The sequence below is a fragment of the Lissotriton helveticus genome, chromosome 5_1, assembly GCF_964261635.1.
Source record: "Lissotriton helveticus chromosome 5_1, aLisHel1.1, whole genome shotgun sequence".
Classification (NCBI taxonomy): Eukaryota; Metazoa; Chordata; class Amphibia; order Caudata; family Salamandridae; genus Lissotriton; species Lissotriton helveticus.
Window position 1 is genome coordinate 204188826 of NC_136065.1, and position 22702 is coordinate 204211527.

General features: G+C 43.3%; 1 protein-coding gene across 1 annotated transcript in view; it reads left to right on the forward strand.

Annotated features, from left to right (window-relative positions):
- The window catches only part of WHRN (whirlin), an 871032-nt gene that overhangs the window by 702296 nt on the left and 146034 nt on the right, over positions 1–22702 (forward strand). Inside the window, exons 5-6 of the mRNA XM_078640355.1 lie at positions 9899–10104; positions 11052–11088. Coding sequence (XP_078496481.1) covers positions 9899–10104; positions 11052–11088 — 243 coding nt within the window. The remainder of the gene's footprint in view (positions 1–9898; positions 10105–11051; positions 11089–22702) is intronic.

Genomic DNA, 22702 nt, shown 5'->3' on the forward strand with positions numbered 1-22702 from the left:
TATGATTTGTTTTACTTGCCTCTTTCTGCAGGATGATCCCCTAACTTTTTGCCTTCAACCCTCTTGTTTGCTGACTTCGCTTTTGTTGGCTTTAGGTCTCTGCTCACCTTATCACTGGTAACCAGTGCTAACATGCTTGTGCTCTCTCCTTAAATCATGGTAGAATTGGATTAGCTTTAACCCAATTGGCATATTTAGTTTAGTTGTAAGTCCCTACTGAGGTGGCCTACCTGTACCCAGGCCCTGTAAATGAAATGCTTCTAGTGGGCCTGCAGCACTGATAATGCCACCCAATTAAGCAGCACTTTAAACATGCCTGTGTGTAGTTTTAAAATAGACCTTTGTCAGGCCCAAACCTTCCTTTTAGTACATGTAAGTCACCACTAGTGCATTCTTCTGAATGTCAAATTGACCAACTTTTTTTAACAAAACAAATCAGAAATCAAGGAAAAGAAACATATTTGAACAAATAAAACCAATGCATATATGCAATGTGACAAATGCTTCTTCCAGTCCTATATTAATACAATCAAACAGTAGTGATCATAATTTCCTTAATCAAACATGGTTCTAGTCTACTGTTGATAACTCTTGGGAGCTGGTGACTGAGTTTCTAGGGTTGAAAACCCATAACTTTCCCTAGATAGTCCTATTATTATGGTTGCTTTTCCCAAGGTATTATTGCGTTTCGTACCCTTTTATCATTATTGGGTGATCTCCTTAGAACAACGACTGGATATGCTCTGTGAACAATAATACAGAATTTTAGGTTGGTTTCCTTTTTTGCTAACCCTCTCTCTCCACTTATTTTACTTAGCCATAGATGAAAATCAATAGTACCTTTTGCGTACTGGGAATCTTCAGCTCGTTGTAAGAAAGTGGTTTCTTAGATGTTTTTTATTTGTCGAATATCCAATCAATGGAGCTGCTGATATAGCCACGAGTAATGCACCACAAATGTATCAATTGCAAAAGACAGTTGTAAGTTCCTCGTTGCAGTGTTACATTGTTTCTAGCATACGGAGAGGCTTCACGCAGATTAGCAGCATTTCAATGTTGAACAATGTTTCGAGTATTCTATATTATAGTAATAATATTATATATTATTGTTCACAGAGCACATCCAGTTGTTGTCCTGAGGGGAACCCCAATAATGATAAAGCATACAAAAGTTTAAACAGACAGATAAAAAACATTCTGTTGATGAACTTTTAGAAAGTTTGCATTTTCCTGCCTTAGCCATTTGTGCCTTTGCCTGTCTCTGGTTCATATGACCAGGTGTAGTTCACAGGTTGGCTTTGTGTATTCCTCCTAGATAGCCACACACAATGGGGAGCTTAGGAGTGCCTGGATGGGCCATCACTGTCAGAACTGGAGGGAGAAGCTGAACACACCCCACTTACACTTTAATAGGCTATGTCCTGCCTCCACATAAAGAGTGCAATTGTTTGGCGCATCCTTGTTTTGGTTTAGTAATCAACTGATTCATCTTTAAGTTGTAAATATTGATATCACTGTTCTTCTGCACTGCTTCTCGCTGGTTTCACTTGTCACTTTGTACAGACCACTTTTTCACAAGCACAAATTTGCACAATTGGTACAGGATACATGCCTTGTAATGTAACACAGTGCTTCTTCCCTAATTTAATGTTGACTATAAACTGCTCCGAGCAATTACTGCATAAATCATCGATGTCTACCTGTCTCCATTGATTTTCTGCCACTGTTGTGCATGCTCTTAAATATTTGCCTCCAAATTTTACCTGCTGAGACATTGGTTTTTTTAAAATTATTTTTTTATTTTACAGAGTTTTATATATCACACACTTGACCCAAATCGGGTATCAGAGCGCTTTACAAAGCACCAGTTGCATTACATGAGGACACATTCATTTTATTTAGTTAGGCACGAGGAGATTAAGTGATTTGCCTAGAATCACAGGCTGTTCAGCATTATTGACGAGACTCAAACTCAGTTCCCCAGATTCGAGGTCGACCACCCTAGCCATTAGGCAGCTCCTCCTCCTTGTTATTTGTTGCATATGCTTATTACCCAGGTCTCAACCGGGTTTACGGATTACCTCCTGCAGTCTGTGCTATCCACATAAAGAGCAAGGAAGGCAGGACACCTGTGAACGTCAAAGGCATGCCTCTGGAATCTTCTCCCCGCATCAAAGGCACAACTAGGTTTAAATACTGAACTTCAGACACCAGCTCTTCAATACACTGCTGGACCTGTGGATCCTCTCCCAGAAAGAAGGGCAGCAGTGCTGCAGAAAGGACTGCTGCCCAGCTGCTTCACTTTTGCCTGGCTAAGAGGGATTGGACCTTCATCGCTTGAACCCAGAATCCCAGAGTGACTCCAAATGCTAGTTGTCTGGCCTCCTGATCTGAAGCCTCAGGTACACAACAGTCTTCCAACCACCTTGCACCTGGATTCTGCCATCTGTATGTCTATACTGCCAAGGGGTTCTACCCCAGTTCTGGACCCTTGAAAGTGGGCTTAAGTTCCTCTGCCAGCCTTTGTGGACCCAGCGGAACTGATGCATTTCCTCTGCTGTGCGCCGCAATTCCGAATAGAACCAGTGCATCGCTACTGCTGCATGGATTGAACCTGTCGCAAAGGCCTGCATCACCCCTGCAACCTCTTCAGGACCGCTGCTATGCAACGCTTCATCTGTACAGGCCCTCGCAACCCTCATCAATGGCAGCTTCAATGATGATGCTGGACTCCGCCTTGCTGCTCCTCGGAACCAATGCATCACCCCAACCACGCAAGGCATCCTTGACGCTAGACTTCACAACGCAAGTCCTCACTTGTGGATCCACGGCAATGACACAGGGCCTCACATCGCAGCCGCAACTCAACTCAGAACTGACACATCGATTTGGCTGCGTGACACATCTTCAACGCGGATCCTCGTAATGCTCTGAATACCAGGTTTTAAAGTGCTTTGTTCAGCAGGCCTAACTGGATGCCTGTAGCCGGCCCCAGCTCCACCACGGTCAGTGGACCTTGGGACTTTCTCCTACTCCAGTGCGACCAGATAATCACAGTTGGTGCTTCAAGCTTTTTGGTGCTATTTTCACTGAAATGTTTAAAATGTCATATTTCCAGTTCAACTGATTGGATTGTTGTTGTTTTGGTCTTGTTTTATTTATTAAAGAACACTCTGTGTTTCTAACCTGGTGTGATCCTGTTTGTGTGGTGTTTTCACTTTATTACTGGTTGATGTGTTGCACAAATACTTTAAACATTGCCTCTAAGTTAAGCCTGACAGCTCTGTGCCAAGCTACCAGAGGGTTTAGCACAAGTTAATTTAGGGTTGCCTTACGCCTCATCCTGACAAGGATAGTGGTTGTTGCTTGCACAGGGCTCACACTCAAGACAGCCAAGAACCCAATTTCTTGCATGATTAATTAACAATAATGTTTCTTCATCTATGCCAGCAAATAAAGTCTTAATACTGGAGAAACAAAACAACTGAATTGTCTCTTCAGTCATTAATAAAACTGTCACGGCACCAAGGCCACAGTCCACTAATTCTAATGAAGGTCACTCAGCTCTGTGATATAATCTAAGGTACTAAAGTGAAACCATCCAAAATAAACTTTTTATGTTAATGTTTATACCTCAGCTATAAATAAAGCAGCAGTCAGCGATACTTGCAATAGGTTCAGGATGAGCTAAGCGTTTTTTTCCTCAGCCCCCATGGGGCTGCATTTTCAGACAAGATATAATAAAGATGGGACTGCTCAAAATTATGATGACAGCCGCCACCACTGCTTTACTACAAGTGCACTATTAGCGTTGGTAGCATGGCAGGAGTTGCTGCTTTGTTGGATGTGTGGTTTGCACTCTCAAGGCCTATGCATTCCCTTTTCCCACTCCCACAGGGGCGTAACACAGGCCCCCGCAGCCCACGCGGTACGGGGGGGCCCTAGCTCCAAGGGGCCCCCTCGGCACTGAACTCTGGCCAGGAGAGCTCCTGATTGAGCCCAGAGGGGGCCCCCCTAAGCACCGTGCAGGGAGGCTCCCTCACTTTTCGTTACGCCAGTGCACTCCCAGTCAATTATGAGTGTGGCTTGGCAGCATGGCCATGGCTTGTTTCATAGTGCAGACTTAGATTACAGTGACTTGCCCTGCAAAACACGCTGCACGTGATGAAAGCCTTGCCAAAAGCACCATGCCGGGCCTCTATGGGGAGTGAGATGGATTGTCTCAAAGTATTCTATGTGAATGAAATACCTATATAGGGAAGATGCCTGGTCCCAGTGGCAATATTCGAGCACCAAAACGTGTTGATGGAAAAGAGAAATAGTACCCATTGCCCGGCCCTCCAGTTTTTAATCCTGCGGTAAGGAGACAACCGTAAACAACAATTTAGCTCTCCAAGATACACTTTTAATGTAGCTCTGACAGTTTAATAAAGGTGGAACATAAATGTTGACATAAGTGGCATAACTTCACCTAAACTACGAAACCCATTATAGGAGACTGTACAACCAGTCGAATGTTTCCTAGTGCAAGATATGGAACTCACTGATGAAACATACCACACTGGGTAGGTGAGCTTCCCTCATCCTATAGAACTACACAAATGTATGTTTTTTCGATAAGAGGTTTGACTGCTTCTTCCAAAAGTGTTGTACTTCTCGTATGCTTAAGGAAATCGTATAACAGTCTTTAACCCCTCTCATTCCCTCGTTAGTGTTTTAGTTATCTGTGCTCTATCGATCCTGTATGTCTGAGATAATCCTGTTCTGTTACTTCTGCTACTGCCACCTCTCATTATTACCTTATCCCATGTGTAATGGAAGGTTGGGCTGCTGCAATACATGCTGTACCTTTATAGTGTTGTGGAGCTCAATATGAAACTTTCCACTAAAATAAGAAAACAACTATGCACATTACTAATGCTTGTTTTAATGCATGATGTGAGTGAAAGCGTGATCCCTCACTACATATGTGTGCGTAGTTTACGTTTGGATTTACATTTGAAACAGGCACTTCTTTAAAACCTAGCTGACAAGTGGCCAATGCTGTCATTTTAGTCCACAGCACATTGAATATTGGGTTTTGAGTTCATGATAAAACTGTTAAAAGCAAAACTATAAGCCCCACAACACAATATGGCATTGGTTGAAAAAAATGAACACAGTATCGTACCACATATCGTGCATGGTGAATATATTTGTTTTTTTATATTAAAAATTAAAAATTAAACTTGCCTTGCCGCCGGCCGGGTCCCGCGTCTCTGCTCCTGCTCTCCTCGTGCACATCGAGGAACAGGAAGAAGCCCCCACTGACCAATCACTACACTTCAATGCAGCATTGTGATTGGTTTTGAGCGCCCTGGTTCGACGCCAAACCAGGGAATGGGGGGCTGGGCATGTTCTCCATGCAGGTTGTAATGCAGCCTGCATGGAGAATGGGAAAAGTGTTCATTTCTGTTTGGACAGGCTGAGAGGGCTGACCAAACAGTCACGGTGCTTGTAGGAGTGGGAAAACCACTCCTCCCCTGCCCTGCTCCAAAAGCAGAATAGCCCCGCCCACCCACCCGCCCGCAATGCTGCAGGAAGCAGCATAAAATGACAATAACGCAAAGTTATCATTTTATGTTTCTGCTTTGCAATGCTTAACCCCTTCCGCGCTGCACGAATTTTCATGCTGTGTGGGGGTTTTATTAAGTGGGCAGGATTCGGACGGCCCCCATCATGAGCATGCAATGGGTTAAAAGCAGTAGGGCAATGCTACTCCGCCACAGTGGAGGAGTCGCCTTTGTTTAAACAGCAAAGAATTATTGTAGGGCCAATCGAGAAGGGATAAAGGATGTGTTGCAATGGGATAGTAATCTTCTTACAGTGCTATATGTGTTAGGGGGGCAACACTATTTACTTGAAGGGTGACATGAACTAAATCAGGGCACATTTTAGAAGGAAACTAGTGGGGAAATAAACCAACAGATAGATTTCCCTGAAGAAAAAGCAGCAAAAATTAGAGTTCTCCCTCAGCAAAAGTATTTTTTATGGTATCCCATAAAAAACTTTTTTAAAGGTAATTTCTCCCACCGTGTAGTTAGATAAAGTTAAAACATATCACATCTTCACAAAGATATAAACTTTTCACAAGTCTATCGGAAGAATTTAAAATTCTGTCGTGGTCATTCATTATTTATCAAAGTTAGTGGAAAGTACTTTTGTTTTGCACTGGTGCCCCGGAGCAGAAGCTTCAAGTGCTATTACAATGCATTTGAATGACCAAAGTACTCCCATTTTACTCTTGAATATTCAAGGGTCTCTTAATCGAGCAACCAATGTTTACTCTAGAAGAGGGTAACAGATTTGAGATAAAGTCGATAAACCTATCACACAAATTAAACTCAAATGACCAATCAGGGCTGCCAAATTAAAATAAATGTGTATTTATTTTCAAGCAAGTAAAATACAATGCAAAATATTTACAACTTTGAAAACTAGTGGCCCTATTTCCCCCTTTGTGAATATTCAATCCCAAACAATGTTATATCAACAAGATAAGATTGAAGTCTCTGGGCATTGTTACCTTATGAGAACAAGTTTGTGAATACTTAACAATCTTTGGAAATGTTTCAGTCTCAGGTCTTTCCTATTACCAGTGTATCTCAGTGACTAAAGGTGATAGAAAGTTGTTACAAATGTGTCCATTGTTCAGCAATATGCCTATCCTTTGCTTTATTTTTTCAGGGCCCGGGATGCCAGATAGGGAAGACTATTAGGTTTGAGGGCATATATCCAAGAACCTACAAAAAGTGTAAAGAAGCCCAAAGCCAGAGGGTCATGGTTGGAATGCACTGGGAAAGGAATTCATGGGACCTGAAGCATCACTGTGCAGAATAGATTCCACCTGTTACTGCTGATCACTAAAACTTAGGTTGACAGTCATACCGCCCCTTTACAATAGAATATCATAAGACTCGTACATCATAGCTGGGGGTATATAAAGGATTACAGAATCACACATACTAAATACCCAAGGCTGCCGGAAAACTCTTGTGTCAAATTCAGATGTAATAAGATTTATATATCATCCCATAATTCAAGCAGTGCTGGCTCATCACCAAACACAATCCTTTAATGGTCTAGGAGTGAGTCTGACTCTCTGATGACAAATGTCTTCACAAAATTATCCTTGGTTCAGGTTCATCCAACTCCACTCATAAACCTTACCACTCAGGTTTTCTGCCACACAGGGATAAATTAGATGGGCCTTGCACTTGCTCTCATTGCGAAGTAGCTCCTCTCGTCTTTAATGCAGAACATTCTTCCAAGCAGAGAACAGCAGGAAGTCCTAGTTTATATGTCTCTTCCCAGACTTGGAAGAAAACAGCAACATGATGTTTACTGGCCTGACATCTCTCTGTGTTGATGCTCCAAATCTTTTTCTGAGTCTTATTCTGATGGCTAGACAAATATAGCAAGATATAGCTACAAAGGCCAGTTCTGATCTAGTTCTGAGAGACATCGCGGCCGGAAAATTGGGTCAAATAAAAGTTGTCAGTTCAAAATCCATAACTCCAACAAGTCAGAGAAGGACGCTTTTTCTAAGCTTCTCCAAACAGATAGGGGGTGCCACCAACTGTGTACAGGGATGTGTATTTCAATAAAGACAGGTCAGGCTTCTGGACTAGATATCCTTCCCTTTCTAGACCGCTCACAGAGTTGGACACAGGTTGAGGCAAGTGGGCATTATTTTCAGCAATGCAGAGTACATACATACCAATGCCCCAATAACAAGTTGGGTGTAGTGGTTTCTCCAGGTGGGCTACCGCTCCATCCAATTATGTCTGGCCCGGTATTCCCAAGTTCGGATTTCCCAAGTACGAGAACCCTGGCCGGGTTTTACTTGCCGGAAAATCCAGTCGCCAACATTGCATTGGGCTCAGGCTGCAAGACCAGTCAAGCCCCTTCCGAGAGCTCCTCTGCTCTCATTGGCCATCTGTACAGAACAGGTGACAAATGGGAGCAGATTAGTCCTTGGACTGGAGACTATGCACGCAGATTCAGACCTGGTAATTCAGGGCCTGAATGTTATTATTCTTCCTTACCCCTGCGACCTAAGTCTTCCACCTCGTAATTGGGGCCCAAATGGGGTAGCTTGCAACTAAGATATGACGGGGGACCTGTGATGCAGCCAGGCTTTTAGGGTCCAGTCCTTTGTCCTTTAGAAGGATACTTGCCTGGCATGATACAAATGTGGATTCATCTACCCTTCCCATCGGCTTTAGGGATCCGCAAGTGGGAGCCCCACAAAGGATGTCAACGGGTGTCACTCCCACAAAGGCGAGTTCGAGGACAACATCCACCGTGTCATGCTGTCATGGTGTCTTATTGCACATTAATATATCACACATGCACCCAGACAAGTAACACACAAAGATAAGATGCAGGACCCACACACTAAATGCCAGGACGTTCCACTGTTCCTGAGTTAAGTATGTGCTATTTAAACATCTACACATATAACATACACACACATCCATGCAGAATAATGTTAAGAGCGGCTTCACAAATTTTCCTTGAATAAGTCTTTAGACCTTTTCCTAGAGTACAAAAGCCTGTGTCTCTTCACTATGAAATAAACTGCTAGCATTGGTTGTATGACAGAGGCACGCATGCCTTTACCAGGAATGCCTTTACCAGGCAATTTTGTGGTTAAGGCATGTCTGGTAAAAGGATATGTGTGGTAAAGATCACACCCCAGCCCCCCAGCCCTAAAAACAAACCTGCCCTCCCTGAGCCCTAAAAACAACCCCAACCACCATGAGCCCTAAAAACAACCCGACACCCCTGAGCCCTAAAAACAACCCCAACCCCCCGAGCTCTAAAACAACCCCAAACCCTCGAGCCATAGAAAAGCAAACAGACCCCCCCCCCCCCAGCCCTAAAAACAACTCAGACCCCCAAGCCCTTAAAACAAACCGACCCCTGATCCCTAAAAACTACCCCCAACCCTGAGCCCTAAAAAGAACTCCACACCCTGAGCCATAAAGAGTACCCCCAGCCCCAGCCACTCTTACCTGCTTATGTCGAGCTTTCTGTCCTGACGCTTCCTGTTCTTGCCCATCCGAACATCTAGACCGTGCACTGCCTAAACCACGCATATGCGTGGTTAAGGCTTAAGCGCCATTAAGGCAAGCGTGGTTCCACTTGCGGGGAAACAGCACGTAAGGGTCGGGCCACATTGTTAAGGCTGTTTTCCTCTAGCATCAGTTACCTCATAGCTTGGTGAAATAGCAGTAGACACCCTCCATTATGTGTGAGGGTACAGTTTGTGTGCACCCAATGTCTAGAGCAATTAAAATATGGACCACCTTCCAGACATCACAGACTGATGATTTCATAGAAAAAAACATCAGGACAGGTTAGAAAAAGTTGAACACGGGCAGGCTCTCCCAGCATCCCTAAATGTGAGGAATGTCATGCACACTCTAGCCTTTAGGCAAAAAAGGGAGATTTGGCTTGGGCAGTGCAGAACTGAAATTTGAGTGACCGTGCTCCACCACCAGCCTTTCATAGGCATCGGCCTCCCAGGAAATCCTGTTGTCTTCGTATAGACTAACATGCCTCTACATACCGACATGGATGTATCATTATGTTTTTTGCTATATGTTCTCATCCTCAAATGGCAATGAACTACTCTGTTAAAATAAAAAATAAGTCAGGATTGCTAAGCTCAAGTTGTTTTTTATGACTAGAACCCCAGGATGGGCCATATTTATATGGTATCCATTATAAGTTTGAATTTAGTAGGTCTTGTATATTTTGTTTTGAAACCACTCCTGATTGTACAGTAAACATACTAATACATAATATACACGCAGTACTATGATTAAGTCCTGTTTCATTTCTCATTTAGGTTGGAGATCAGATCTTGGAGGTCAACGGACACAGCTTCATCGTCATCCCTCACGACGAGGCTGTGAAGATCCTCAAGTCTTCGCGACATCTGATGATGACGGTGAAGGACGTCGGGCGCCTTCCGCATGCTCGCACCACTGTGGATGAGACCAAGTGGATCCCGAGCTCTCAGATTGGCGAGACGGCGGTGGTTTCATCTGTAGGGTGAGTATGTCTGTCTCATTTATAAGAGCATCACTGTACAGTAGGAGCTCTGTGGGGAGTATGCAAGGACACAACAGCACTAGGCCAGACCAGCACAAGGATGTTCACTGTGGTGGTAGGTCACACCATCACAAGTTCTCTATTGGAAGTGGTAGACTACACCATTGCAAGAACACTTAGAGGACCACTAGACTAGACTGTTATAATGACACCATCCTCAAAACACTCTCTGTAACAATAAACAGCTCCATGGTAAGGAACTGATAGCCGCACTAGGGTAGGCAATCAAGATCAGGGGCCTCGACTATTTACTAGGGGTAGGCAGTATTCCGTGAAGCCGTGTATCGCTGAATTTGTGCCAATTCCGCGTTCTCTGTGGAAGGCGAAATTACCCAAATTCTGCAAATTCCGCGAGCGGAACGGATTTACCGCCCAGGCCTACTATTTACCCACCCTCCTGTAGTCTGATGTTGGGGCACTTTCAGTCTGTGCTATTCAATGTCAGGTAGGGAAAGGCATTCAGGCTGTTCCAGTGTCACATAGGGCACTTGAATGTGCTGGTGTCAAAGAGAGAGAGAGACTCCTTCAGCCTTTGTCACCTGGAGAAAGACTCCCTCCGTGACTAGTTGTGACAGATTGCTGCATAGACTCCCCCAGTCTGAGCTGGTGGTAGACAGGGGGGCATCTTTCCATCTCTTGGTGTCATACAGGGAAGGAGCCAGGATCAGTTGGTTTAGCATCAACTCGCAGTTGAAATGAATGGTACAGAACAGAGCATTCAAATTAGTTCCCCTCAGGATTCAAGGGTCCTCTGCATTGTTTGGTTTTAGAACTGGCATCACCGGGAGACCACACTTCCACGTCATCACTTACGAAATGATTAGATTTTCTACTGAGAGCCTGTAAAGATGCATTAATGGTGCTAATCATATTGCTACTTCTTCTAGGATGACGCGGGACGCCTCCGCAGAGGGAATATCAAAGGTAAGACCATAATACTCTGATGTTAGAAATCCATTCAAGTAGATTAGAATGCGGAGTATATTGCTTGTTCACTCTTCTTGGCATCCTTTCTTCTGCTGTCTCATTTCATTCCTCACTTGGTCTGTCTCCTTTTCTCTTATGTATCAATAAGTTAACATAACCAAAGGTTTATCCACAAGGTGTTACTTTTTCTCTTGTACAGTAATGTATTGTGGCCCAAATGACAAAAGCAGACGGAACACTGCATGAACTAGTCTCCTTGCATGTGTGTTTACCTTCATGAAAGTGTGCACTTTGAATTGAAAATTTGATAGCAGCTGCTATTGGTATTTTTAGTATTTTTTGCCTGTGCCAGTTTCCCTATAAAAGTATATGTTAGCCTGCTTCTTGTCTAATTGCAATCCCCACTGCTGATTTAGGCTGGACAACTGCTTATTTCTGCTGAAATGACAAGACGGTTTTCGACAGAAGCTGTATCACCACTTTCCATCCTTTTAGGTCTGACTTTAAAATTCAGCTGTCTGCATGGCGTATTGTTACTAATTCTTTGAAATATACATAGAGTGGGCTTTAGCTCCAACTGATGGAGTATCACCCTCTCACTTCATACTATTGTCTATCTGGTGTATTATTCACCCTTCCAGGAAGTGCTTTCATTGGAATTCATGAGAGAATATTTTACATCTGAAAAGTACTGTCAGTCATTTACACATTCTATATAGAAAACAATTCCTATTTTGTTACTTTTTACCCAGTATTGTTAAAGCCATTGAACAGACCTTAATGTGATAAACAGCATTTGTGCATGCAATGCATGTAAACAGCACTTTGGAATGTCAGTGGTAACATGTGTTGTCACATTGTAGCCAGATATGTTGGCTTTATTCATGCTTGTTTCCGTGGGGTTTAGGGGTTTAGGGTCTTCAAGTTAAATTATATGCAAGCAAATGCAGCGCTTTATTTGAGACGGTGTTTGGCACCGGCACATAATTGCTAACACCGGCACTTACCACAGTCTGCCACATGGCGGCACTGTTTGTTTTCTTTATAGATGAGCTTAACAAGAGTTGTTTATTAATTCAATATATGTTAAAAATAACTAATACCTGCCACCTCAGCCATTCTTATAGCTTTAGGGGGCCCAGATTAGTTTGAAGTGTCACACTTGTAGGAGTGTGATGGCTAGTAAATGTGTTTGTTCTGTCATTGGCAGCACTGTCAGGAGCAAAGGACGGTGCAAGCTGTAGTGGCCTCCTGACGAGGGCCCTGGCACTTATTATTTTACAAATTAAGCACTGGCCAAGCAATAATGCAAGGACAAGAATGGAATTCATTACAAAGCGAAAGCCTGTTTGGATAATATTTGCCTCATACATTACAGGGAGTGAAAACCTTTAGACCTTACTATGTACATGTATGTATAGACCGCAATCTTTGACAGCTGTCATTTATTTTTTTATTTCTAAAGTTTTATATAGAGTGAACCTGACCCTAGAGGGAATCAGAGCACTTTACATGAGAGGAAGTCAAGATATAGTTGTGAAAACAGAAACTCTTCACATATATAATTGGAGAATAGTAAGTTTGCCATCTATCGAGAATAATCATTGTAGAAGTCATACAGCATACAAGAATAGCAGACAGGTATACAGTCAGTAAAACATAAGGTGTTATCAATAAAGCATACAGTGATTTTATTCAGGCAAAAACGTGTTAATCAGAAGTGTTTTCACTTTTTTTTTAAGGAGGTAGACGAGATTAGGCGGTCATCCGGCGGCAGAGAGATCCATATCTTGTGGGTGATACCCACAGAGGCTCTGTCGCACGTTTCTTTTTGTGGAAAATCTGTGGTTTCAGTAGCATGGAGCTCGTATATCTGTGAAGATCTGCATCCCTCCAATGCTTACACAATGGCTTAGCATCATAGCAGGGGGTCATACTGTGCAAAGTATAACTAAGTGCTCTGTACTAGAAAGCATGACAGGATGGGTAAAATAGGGTACAATTGATGGGAAGTCAACATCACACAGTAATAACAATTCTAAGGTACATTATACAATTCCATAACAAATTACATTCTCTGAAAACTTTGAAAACCTCACCAGCAACTTTGTGACTCGCAAACATCCAAGGACTATACGTGTCAATCAATGAAATCCTAGATTTCCATACATTGTTCATATTTTGCTTTGTGCAAATTCTGTTTCAAATTCATGTACATGAAGAACTCTCTGATGAATCTTTGGTTCCAACTGAGGCTAAAATCAAAATTAAATACATTTCAATAACATGAAGCACATTATGCTCCACAAGGAACACAGAGTGGTTAAGTTTCAAACCATGAAGGTTTATTAAAGTATTAGCACAGTTACACAGCCAAATCTTCACATTAGTTGTACATCAATCAGGGTCAGCTCCTCCCCAGGAGTGGAGGAGCATCGCCCTGCCTGCTGCGAGTGCATGTCAATGCCATTTTATTTATTTGCCACCGCACTGGTTTGCACTACTTTCATTGCGAGGGTTCGGGCGGGGCTCAATTGTGTAATTGCAGGATGGCAGCGCTGATCTACAGTGCGCATGTCAGGTTGGCCTGCCATCTTGCGAGGGCCAGCCCGACATGCACACTGTAGACCCAGCAATCCAAAGTCTGTGACACAGCCTGGGGATTGCTGACACAGGTCCCCAGCCTCAAAATGAGTGCTGGGTGAGCCTGCTCCCACCAATCCTGGAGCTGCTTTCACCGCATGAATGCAGCTACAGGATTGGTTGGAGTTGCATTCCACAAGCAGGAAGGAAGTCCTTCCCTTTGCTGCTCGTGGACAGCAAAGAGAAGTGCCGCACCGGTTGTGCCCCCGCTCCCGAATTTATGGTGAATCGTGCACTTTCGCGCCCCAACATTTGTTATTAGGTCCAACCTAGGCAGCGCGCATGCACTGTCTGCAAGACATGATGTAATCACTATACGAGGGTAACCCCGCCTCCCCCTTACCATGGGCGGACTTCAGCACCACTCTCCTTTCCTGAGTTCTAATTAGTTTGCACGCCTCATAGATCACTTCAATTTCTACCTGAGGAGCACCGCTCAACTAAAGATTTATTTCGGGATTTGTAACCAAACTTTGGATCAGACATGAAATTCTGAGAGATTCTTGCACTGTTAGGCGGTGCCACAAGGAGCATATGAGGTGTCCCACGAGTGCCACTGGATCAGGAGCTCTATCGCGCCAACGTCCTACACAGGAACTCAACCGACGCCACCAGCCATCTTTGATAGAAGGCAGATATTCACCAATGTATGTACTACGACATTCATTGCCAGAATATAACAATGAGTAGATAAAACATATATCAATTACCTTTCATGGCCAAAAACCTATTATCTATTTGAAAAAAATTAGATTTTTATTAGAACAATATAAATATAGATAATATGGTGAAACATTATATAATACACTGACTTTTTTCGCTTAACAATTGCCCCTCTTCCTTGGAAATTAGTCTAGGGAACAGAATCTAGCACCATTCCAAAGTGGCTTCTGCAATTGCTTAATGGAGTTTTGCGAAGGTAGTTCTACTTTTATGTTGACCATTTATCCCTAGTCAGCAACAAATAAAAGAGAGGGTCAGGCGAGCAAAAATCGCCCTTTCTGTTGGTGATTGTGGCTTGTTGGTGCCCCTTTGCTAAGTGTTTCTTTCGGTGTTTCGGGTAGGCTTGTGCGCTGTCAGCGTACACGTGTTCATTATAGCAGTAGTTGCTTATAAAGTAGCCCTTACATTTAGACTGCAGTGTTTCCCTTCAAATCCATCTAACCCCTGCACCGGAAATCTATTTGATTATAGTTATGGTTCAGTAACGTGGTTCCGTTATCAGATGATGGCGGCTTTGCCTGACTTCCTCTTTGCCAGACTTCCTTTTTCTACAGCCTGCACCATGATGGAATCAGCTGCAGCTTGTTTTCGGGCTGCCGTTGCCCCAACCATCTGACTTTCCTCCTCACTCTTCCCCTGCCACTAAGTGGAAGTCAGCCCTGCCCAAAAGCACGCTCTTGCATAACAGTTTCATTTCATTTCATTTATAGAGCTAATGCGATTTCGCGGCATCCTTTTGGCTTTCTTCAAAACTGTGCAACATGAGAATCAGCCTTGTTCTTTTTATATTAGCGTGCACTTTTTCATTTACAATGCCAATAGCGCCAGCTCCAACAAATGCAAGACCTAATGCATTTCCAATGCTTGTTTAAGGTAGCCGACACTGACATCAATAACCAGTACAGGAGCATGCTAGTTAATATTTTCAAAGAAGCAATTCAAAAGATCATAAAACAAAGACAAACTATTATAAAGTATTCTCAAAAGAAAAGTTAAACAAGAGCAGTTCACCCATAAAGAGTCTGTGAAAGGTTCTGCTGAGAAATCAGGAAAAAGGGCACCTGCCTAAGAGTGATGCAAAAAAAGCCTCTGGGAGTCAGGAAATAAACATTCTGCCACAAAGGCATCTGAAAAGCATCAGCTCTCTAAAGACAAGTGAAATGGCATCTGAATCTCCATCTACATTGCATTAGCCTAAATCACACAATTCTAAGAGCTAATACAGCTAGACATGGTTCCCACACAACAGACAAAACAGGTTAAAGCACAAACTAATAATATAACCTCATTATTTTCTCAAGCAACTGCACAATGAGGCTACTTTAAATATCCTTCAAACTTGCAGTTATCAACAAAATAATGTGTTACTTTCAGCTAAGCTGTGCTCTGCAGGTGCATCGCAACAGCTTATTAGCACACTCTACAAGGATTGTGGAAAAGAAAACATGTCACAGGAGAACAGAACACCAAGATCACTTTGAGATAAATTATTTGGCGTCGACTTTACCTGAAATGTTAGGAAAGCAAGATGGCAACCAGACACTGGCAATTTTAGAAAGTGGTCCACATTAGCGATGAGCACTTTAGAGGAGAAAAATACACTACATTTCTGTGTTCCATGTTATTGTCGCTGTAAGTGCATTTGAAAAAAATTGCCTTCAACATTGCCGGCATTTGATAGCAGTAACTTCTGCGAAAATATAACAGTGAAGTATTGTACCCACCAAGGATGCCCACTGTCACCTCTCCTGCTTGCCCTGGTGATGGAGCCCTTAGCCTGTAAGGGAGTGTGTGCAAGAGTAAGAGATTTACAGCCAGATTCATCAAAGGAAAATCGGCTCGCAAAGGGCCAGATTCTGAGAATCTGGCCCTTTGCGAGCGCAATTTTTGCATTTGGGATTCATCATCCCAAATGCAAAAATGGCAAATAGCAAAATCGCTAAATTGCGAGGAATTGCATTTAAGGAATCTCTGTTTGAGATTCCTTAAATGCAATTCATGAACCTTTTTAGAATTGCGAAATCGCTATTTTTGGCCGCTATTTACCGCGAAGTCTGACTTCGTGGTAAATAGCGAAAACTTAGAAAAATGCACTTTAGCGCATTTTTCTAAGTTGTATGTTACACACACACATGTCCTTTGGACATGTGTGTGCGCAACATCAGTCTACGTTTTCATTTCAGGGGTGCTACAGCCAGGGTGTCCTTTGGACACCCCTGGCACCCTTGAAATCGCATCCTTATTTGCGATTAGCAAATTGCTAATCGCAAAGCTAATCGCAAATAAGGAAGCTGTAGAAATCACAAATAATATTGTGATTTCTACATGAATCCCGTTTTGCGAGCCTTTAATAGTGATTCCTTAATAATCGCTATTAAGGACTCGCAAAACAGGACAATGATGAATCTGGGGGTCAGAGAGGTGCTGTAACACAGTTTCTCAGTATTTTGGCAACACTTTAGTATTTCTGATGGACCTCTCCACACGTTATGCATGCTCGATGAATATGAGAAACTATTCTGCCTTTGTACGAACTGGTCAACATTTTGACTGCTTTCTATTGGCTTGTGATCTTGCAATAAAGAACCCTGTTTATTTGATCTGGGCCTGAAATTGCATGTAACTAAACTTAAATACATAGGAATCAAGATAACTTCTGACAATGCAAGTTATATATTAAATTACGTATAGTATTGACATTGGCTGAGATATATAGATCCATATTGTTTTGAAGGAAGCTCCCTCTTCCTATGGTGGTATGGGTAGCAGTGACGGCTGGTGACATTTGAAAGAGATGGGCCGTAAAAGTTTTGGAAGAGTGTTATGTTGCGAGTAAAGCGAGTGAACCCAACGGGCAAAAGGGAGGTTTGACGGTTCTCCCCCCACTCACCCCCGAGGAATTTTTTCAAAGAAGCAGCAATTGGCAGCTGTTTGACATATTTTTGCCAGCTTGGTGAAGCGTAGACCCTATATGTCAGGGCCTAACTGGTGCTGTGCATGCTGTAATACTAGTGCACCCTGCTTTTGGTGGGACAAACAAGAGAAGAAGACCATTGCCTGTGTTGGCATCCACCTGTAGTGTTTGGATGTGACACCAACATCCCAGCAGCACGGCACACAGCCTCTACTGTGCAATCAGATAGGAAACAAATAGGGCGGCGGAAGCACAGTCTGCACTGCTGTAAATGCTTCAGGTTTTCACAACTATCAGGATTGAGTCTTGCTCCGACTCCCAAAATAATGTAAGCATTGGCTTCCAAGGGATAATTAATGGCAATTTAACATCCTACAGTAAGATGGTCTGACAGGGCAACTGGTTATGTGCCTTGGGAACTGCAGAGGATGCCCTGCCTGCCTCACTGTGATGCCTGAGAAGGGTTATTTATTTATTTATTTATTTGAAGAGTTTTATATAGCGTTGTTCTGCAGTACAAAACACAGACAAAACGAACTGGGTGCGAAGTACAATGAGTGAATGAAAAGAGTGCTGCATTTCCTTGATTGAGGTAGCGGATAAGGCGAGACACATATGTGCACATTTCTTCAAAAAAAAAAGTGTGATGCACTGATGCACTTTCTTTGTTGTGATGGTGCAAGGCACAGGTACTACAGATGGAAAATCAATAGTCCTCTGTTAAATACCATTCTTTGGTTGGCCACTGATGGAGAGTGAACGCCAGTGTATTTTGTTCACTCGTCCATTGTGAGTTCGGCAAGCCCCCGAATTCATGTAGCTCGGTCCTCCCAGAGATCATGTTCAGGAGATGAGTTCAGTTTTTGTTTATTCTTTGGTGGACACAATTCCAACTTGCCTCTATACTGAATATTTTTCCGACCTGTTGTGGTGCTTTATTCGTACCACAGTGCTGTAGGTAAAGGGTTAGCTGCTAACGCTGTTCTCGCTTTGATTTGATTGGCTGGGTTGCCTGCCACTGGTTCCCTCTTGAACTGAAGGCAGCAAACAAAAGCTATTATCAGTGCTTCATACTAAAACATGCAAAAGGGCAAACTTTTTATATACTACTTACCAGCTGGCCAGCTATCTGGGGTCGTATTACGTATTGGCATTGTTTGTGTCCGGCGCACCTTTGAAAAGGTGCGTGGGGTGCAAACAATGCCAATGCGCCCTATTATGGTGAATGTGCTGCCCCCAGGGCAGCGCATTCATGTGAAAACACAGAGCAGTCGCTCCGTGTTTTCACAGTGCTGGCGCCACCCACCTGTACTTTCAAAGGGGATTAAAGATCCCCTTGCAGGCAGGTGCAGTCAGTGACTGCACCCATCTACAAGGAGATAACTGGGGGGGGGATGGGACCCCATTACATCCTGCTGACGGCTGCTTTCAGGGGACGCACTGACAGTGCTCCACCTTTTAAATGACGCACTGTCAGTGCGCCTCCTGAGGGCTTCTTTGACTCTGCACCTGCATCTGTAATACGGCACTGGTGCAGTTTCAAAGGAATTCCCTCATTTGCATAGGGCACGCCCCTATGCAAATGAGGGAACACCGTCTGTTTACAGTGCTAGCGCTTTATGTGTGCCAGCGCTATTGGTATTATAGAAGGGGACACACAAGAGTCTGCACTCCCTTCTATAATACCAAAGTGCCCCGGGGACGCGCAAAGCTGGGGCAAATGCCTGTTGCTCTGCCAGGCCACCTTATGTAATACTGCCCCTGGTGGTGTCAGTCAGATGCATGGCAGCCTATACAGGGGCCATGAAAAATATATTCACCAAGCGCCATGCAGTAACACTACTGCTTGAGCAGAAATGTACCTTGCAGCCAGCTTCTGGGCCTCCGTTGTACAAAGCTCACCTAAATGTAGACACTGAATATCTCAGAAGAGTTCTGCAGGCCTGTGCCGCACAAAGCTTCGAAGAAACTAGATACAATTTTCTTTCAATGCCACCAAGTGGCCTGTGGTAACATGGTGGCAAGACAGATATTCGCTGATCCAATCCCGCATTTCCTTGTGCTCACTCATCAGTGGAGACAGACCAGCCTGAACTCACAACCAATCCATGCCTTGCTCTCACGCTGTTTTTACTAGTAAACATAATGAGAGCAAAGCAAGGATTGGTGTGAGCAGAAGAACCCAGCACTCCGAAGAAGACTATGGTTGCTGTGCTGTGTTTCCTCCTGGCTCCTTAGCAGTGCAGGTTCAGTAAGCCTAAAGCATGCATATTTGTTTGGCCACAGTAATTGACCTGTCTAACCAGACATGCGCACCAGGCTTTAGCTGCTGACTGCCCTACCCTGATGACACATGAAAACACACCGCTGCAGTAAGTAATCTATGACACTTTCAGGTAATGGCAATGCATGTCAGGGCTTGTAACAGTGGGGACGGGTCAACGCCCCCATGCTCTAATGAAGAAACCGCTGCTGTTGGGTAACCACGTATTAAATGTAATAAGGCAACTCCAATGTTATCCTATGGGAAAAGTAGGCCTGAAAGTAATAAAACTCACAAATTTGTTTTTCACTACAACCAGGACATGTAAAACTAAACAAACTACCTTTTAAATGCAATGTAGTCTGCCCTTTGGGCTTTTTAGGGCCTACCATAAGGGTGACTTGTAGGTATTAAAAAGGTAGGTTTAGACTGGGTAAAAGGTTTATTTTGCCAGGTAGAATTGGTAGTTTATAACTGAACACAGGCAGCTGTGGCTGGCCTGAGACATGTTTCAAGGGGCTGCTTATGCAGTGGCACAATAAGTGCTGCAGGCCCACTAGAAGCATTTAATTTACAGACCCAGGGTACACGTATTTCCACTACACTAGGGACTTCAAGTAAATAAATTAAATGTGCCAATTGGATCTAAGTCAATTTTATCATGTTTAAAGAAGAGAACGCAAGCACTTTAACCAGTAGAAACGAATTTCAGAAAACAGGATGACAGAAGGTAAAAGGTTTGAGGGAAGAGAACACCAAAAGCTGTCAGGTCTAACACCATATCGCAATTATTTCCAAGATTGTCCAAAACAGGAGTTACAGTTTAGAGCTAAATAGGGTAGAGATTGTAGAGTTCCCCCCACCCCAGACAGCGAATGGAACAGAACACTGGCATATTTTGAAGTAACAACAAGCATGCTAGAGTCGATTTTAGAAAACTTAAATATCTTTAAAAAAAAGTACTGCATGTCCATCATGCTCCAGAAAATACATAGTGGTACACCTGCAGCATATCCAAGATGTCAGACAGATGGGGTCACCTGCTTCTCATGATCAGGCTCTAGAGAGTAGTACAGATATCCTGAGGGAGATACAGGATGCAGCGGAAACATGGTTGCACTAAATGTCAAACAGTGTGGACTGGATCTGCATTCCATGTCTGGGGTTAAACTGTAGACAATATTAGATAGCACTTGGCCCAACAACAGGTCAAAGGTGCATCGCAATTCAGTGGAACCGACCAAAAGGCTTGATCTGTAGCATACAGACGAGGCTGAGTGGTTACTGGTGGTGGAGTTACATATGTTTATGGTTTGTACGGATCCGAAACTTGAAACTGGCCTTGAGAGGTAGAAAGAAATGTATAGAAGCACGGCGTTCTGCCTGAATTGAATGCCTCTACCAGGCTGCTAATTCCATTAACATTGATGTTTCATGCTTGCCGCAATCGCAACCTACCCACCTTGAGTATAAGTAAACCTATTCATTGATTGGCTGCACCAGGTTCCTTATTGTCACTGTTATATTGCCATCATATTTTATTATGGCCTCTTTCAATAGAATTATTTAAAAAAGCAACTATTGCTGATTTGTGCAATAAGTACCACATGTCGTTGTCCCCTTATTTCCACTTTCAAATGTTTTTCCAGGCGCACTTTCACTGCATCACTTGCAGTAGGGGCGGTTTCTACATTAGAGATCTAAGTCTGTACCCCCCTGAAATTCCTGCATCTACTGCAAAAAATATTAAATACATCGATTTATTTAGAGATATGATCAAGTCTGGGCTGCCTATCACAGGCTTCCTGCCCTGCCTTGATCTGAACAAGGAGCCGTAAAGCAGGCAGTAAATCAACTGGCTGCAATGTGATGCATGACACAAGGCTTATCTGTCTAAATACCTTCGACTTCATGGTAGTCTATGATAATATTCACAGTAAGGCCAGTGACACTGCCAGCGTCACGGTTTGGGTCGCTGCAGGCTGCGTCGCTGCGTGAGGCCAGAGATCCATCATTCACAAGCATAGATCCCACCCTTTCCCAGTCGTCACAGGGAAGGTCTGGATACGAGCGCCTTGAGATCTAGGGCCATATGTATGAAGGTACCCATTTGCGAATCTCAATTAGCAATTTTTTAGAAATCGCTATTTGAGATTTGCAAATTGGTATGTATGTAGAAAATCGATTTTTTTTTGCGATTTCTTAAAATTCCTTAATTGCGATTAGCAAACTGCGACGCAATTAAGGAATACTTTCCCATTCATTTCTATGGGCCAGGAGGCCCATAGGAATGAATGGGAAGTTATTCTTAATTTGCTATTCGCAATTTGAGAATCGCAAATTGAGAATAATTTCAAGGGAGCAGGGGTGTCCAAAGGCAAGACCGTAGTTGGACCTTATTGACCGGCGGAGGAGCTCCTTTTAAACATCTTGACCCCTGACCGTGACAGTTGTATGGCCATCTCTGGCACGGTCTTGATGGAATCCCAAATGATGAAGGGCGGTTCCGTGTGGTGACTGATGGGTATCCTTCCATGACCAATGTAGGGGTGACCCTTGATAGATACATTTAGTTTGAGGTTGTCCTAGGTTTTTTTTCTGGGGTATACTGAGCGTAGTTCGTGTTTCAGACCCTCCAATATATTTGTTGTTGTAAGTTTATAGGGAGCATATTGGAGCTTGGTCTTTAAAATTCCCCTGGGTCCTTTTCACCTGTTTGTTGTTTGTGTCCAAAGGACACCCTGTTGCACCCCTGAAATTAGCATGGGTGCACATGTGGTGCACATACATGCCCTAAGGGCATGTATGTGCTTCACAGTGCACTTTGAAAAATGCAAAAAAGTGAATTTTTCAAGGAATTCGCAAATTACCACCAACTTGAAGTTGGTGGTAATTTGCGATTCCTTATGGCCAATTTGCATTTTTCAAATGCTTCTTACATTGCATTTAAGGAATCGCAAAATTTGCGATTCCTTAAATGCAATGGCAAAATAAGGAATCGCTAATTTTGCGATTCCTTATTTTGCACGCAGATTTGCTTAATACATACCATTTGGCCAAATTGCATT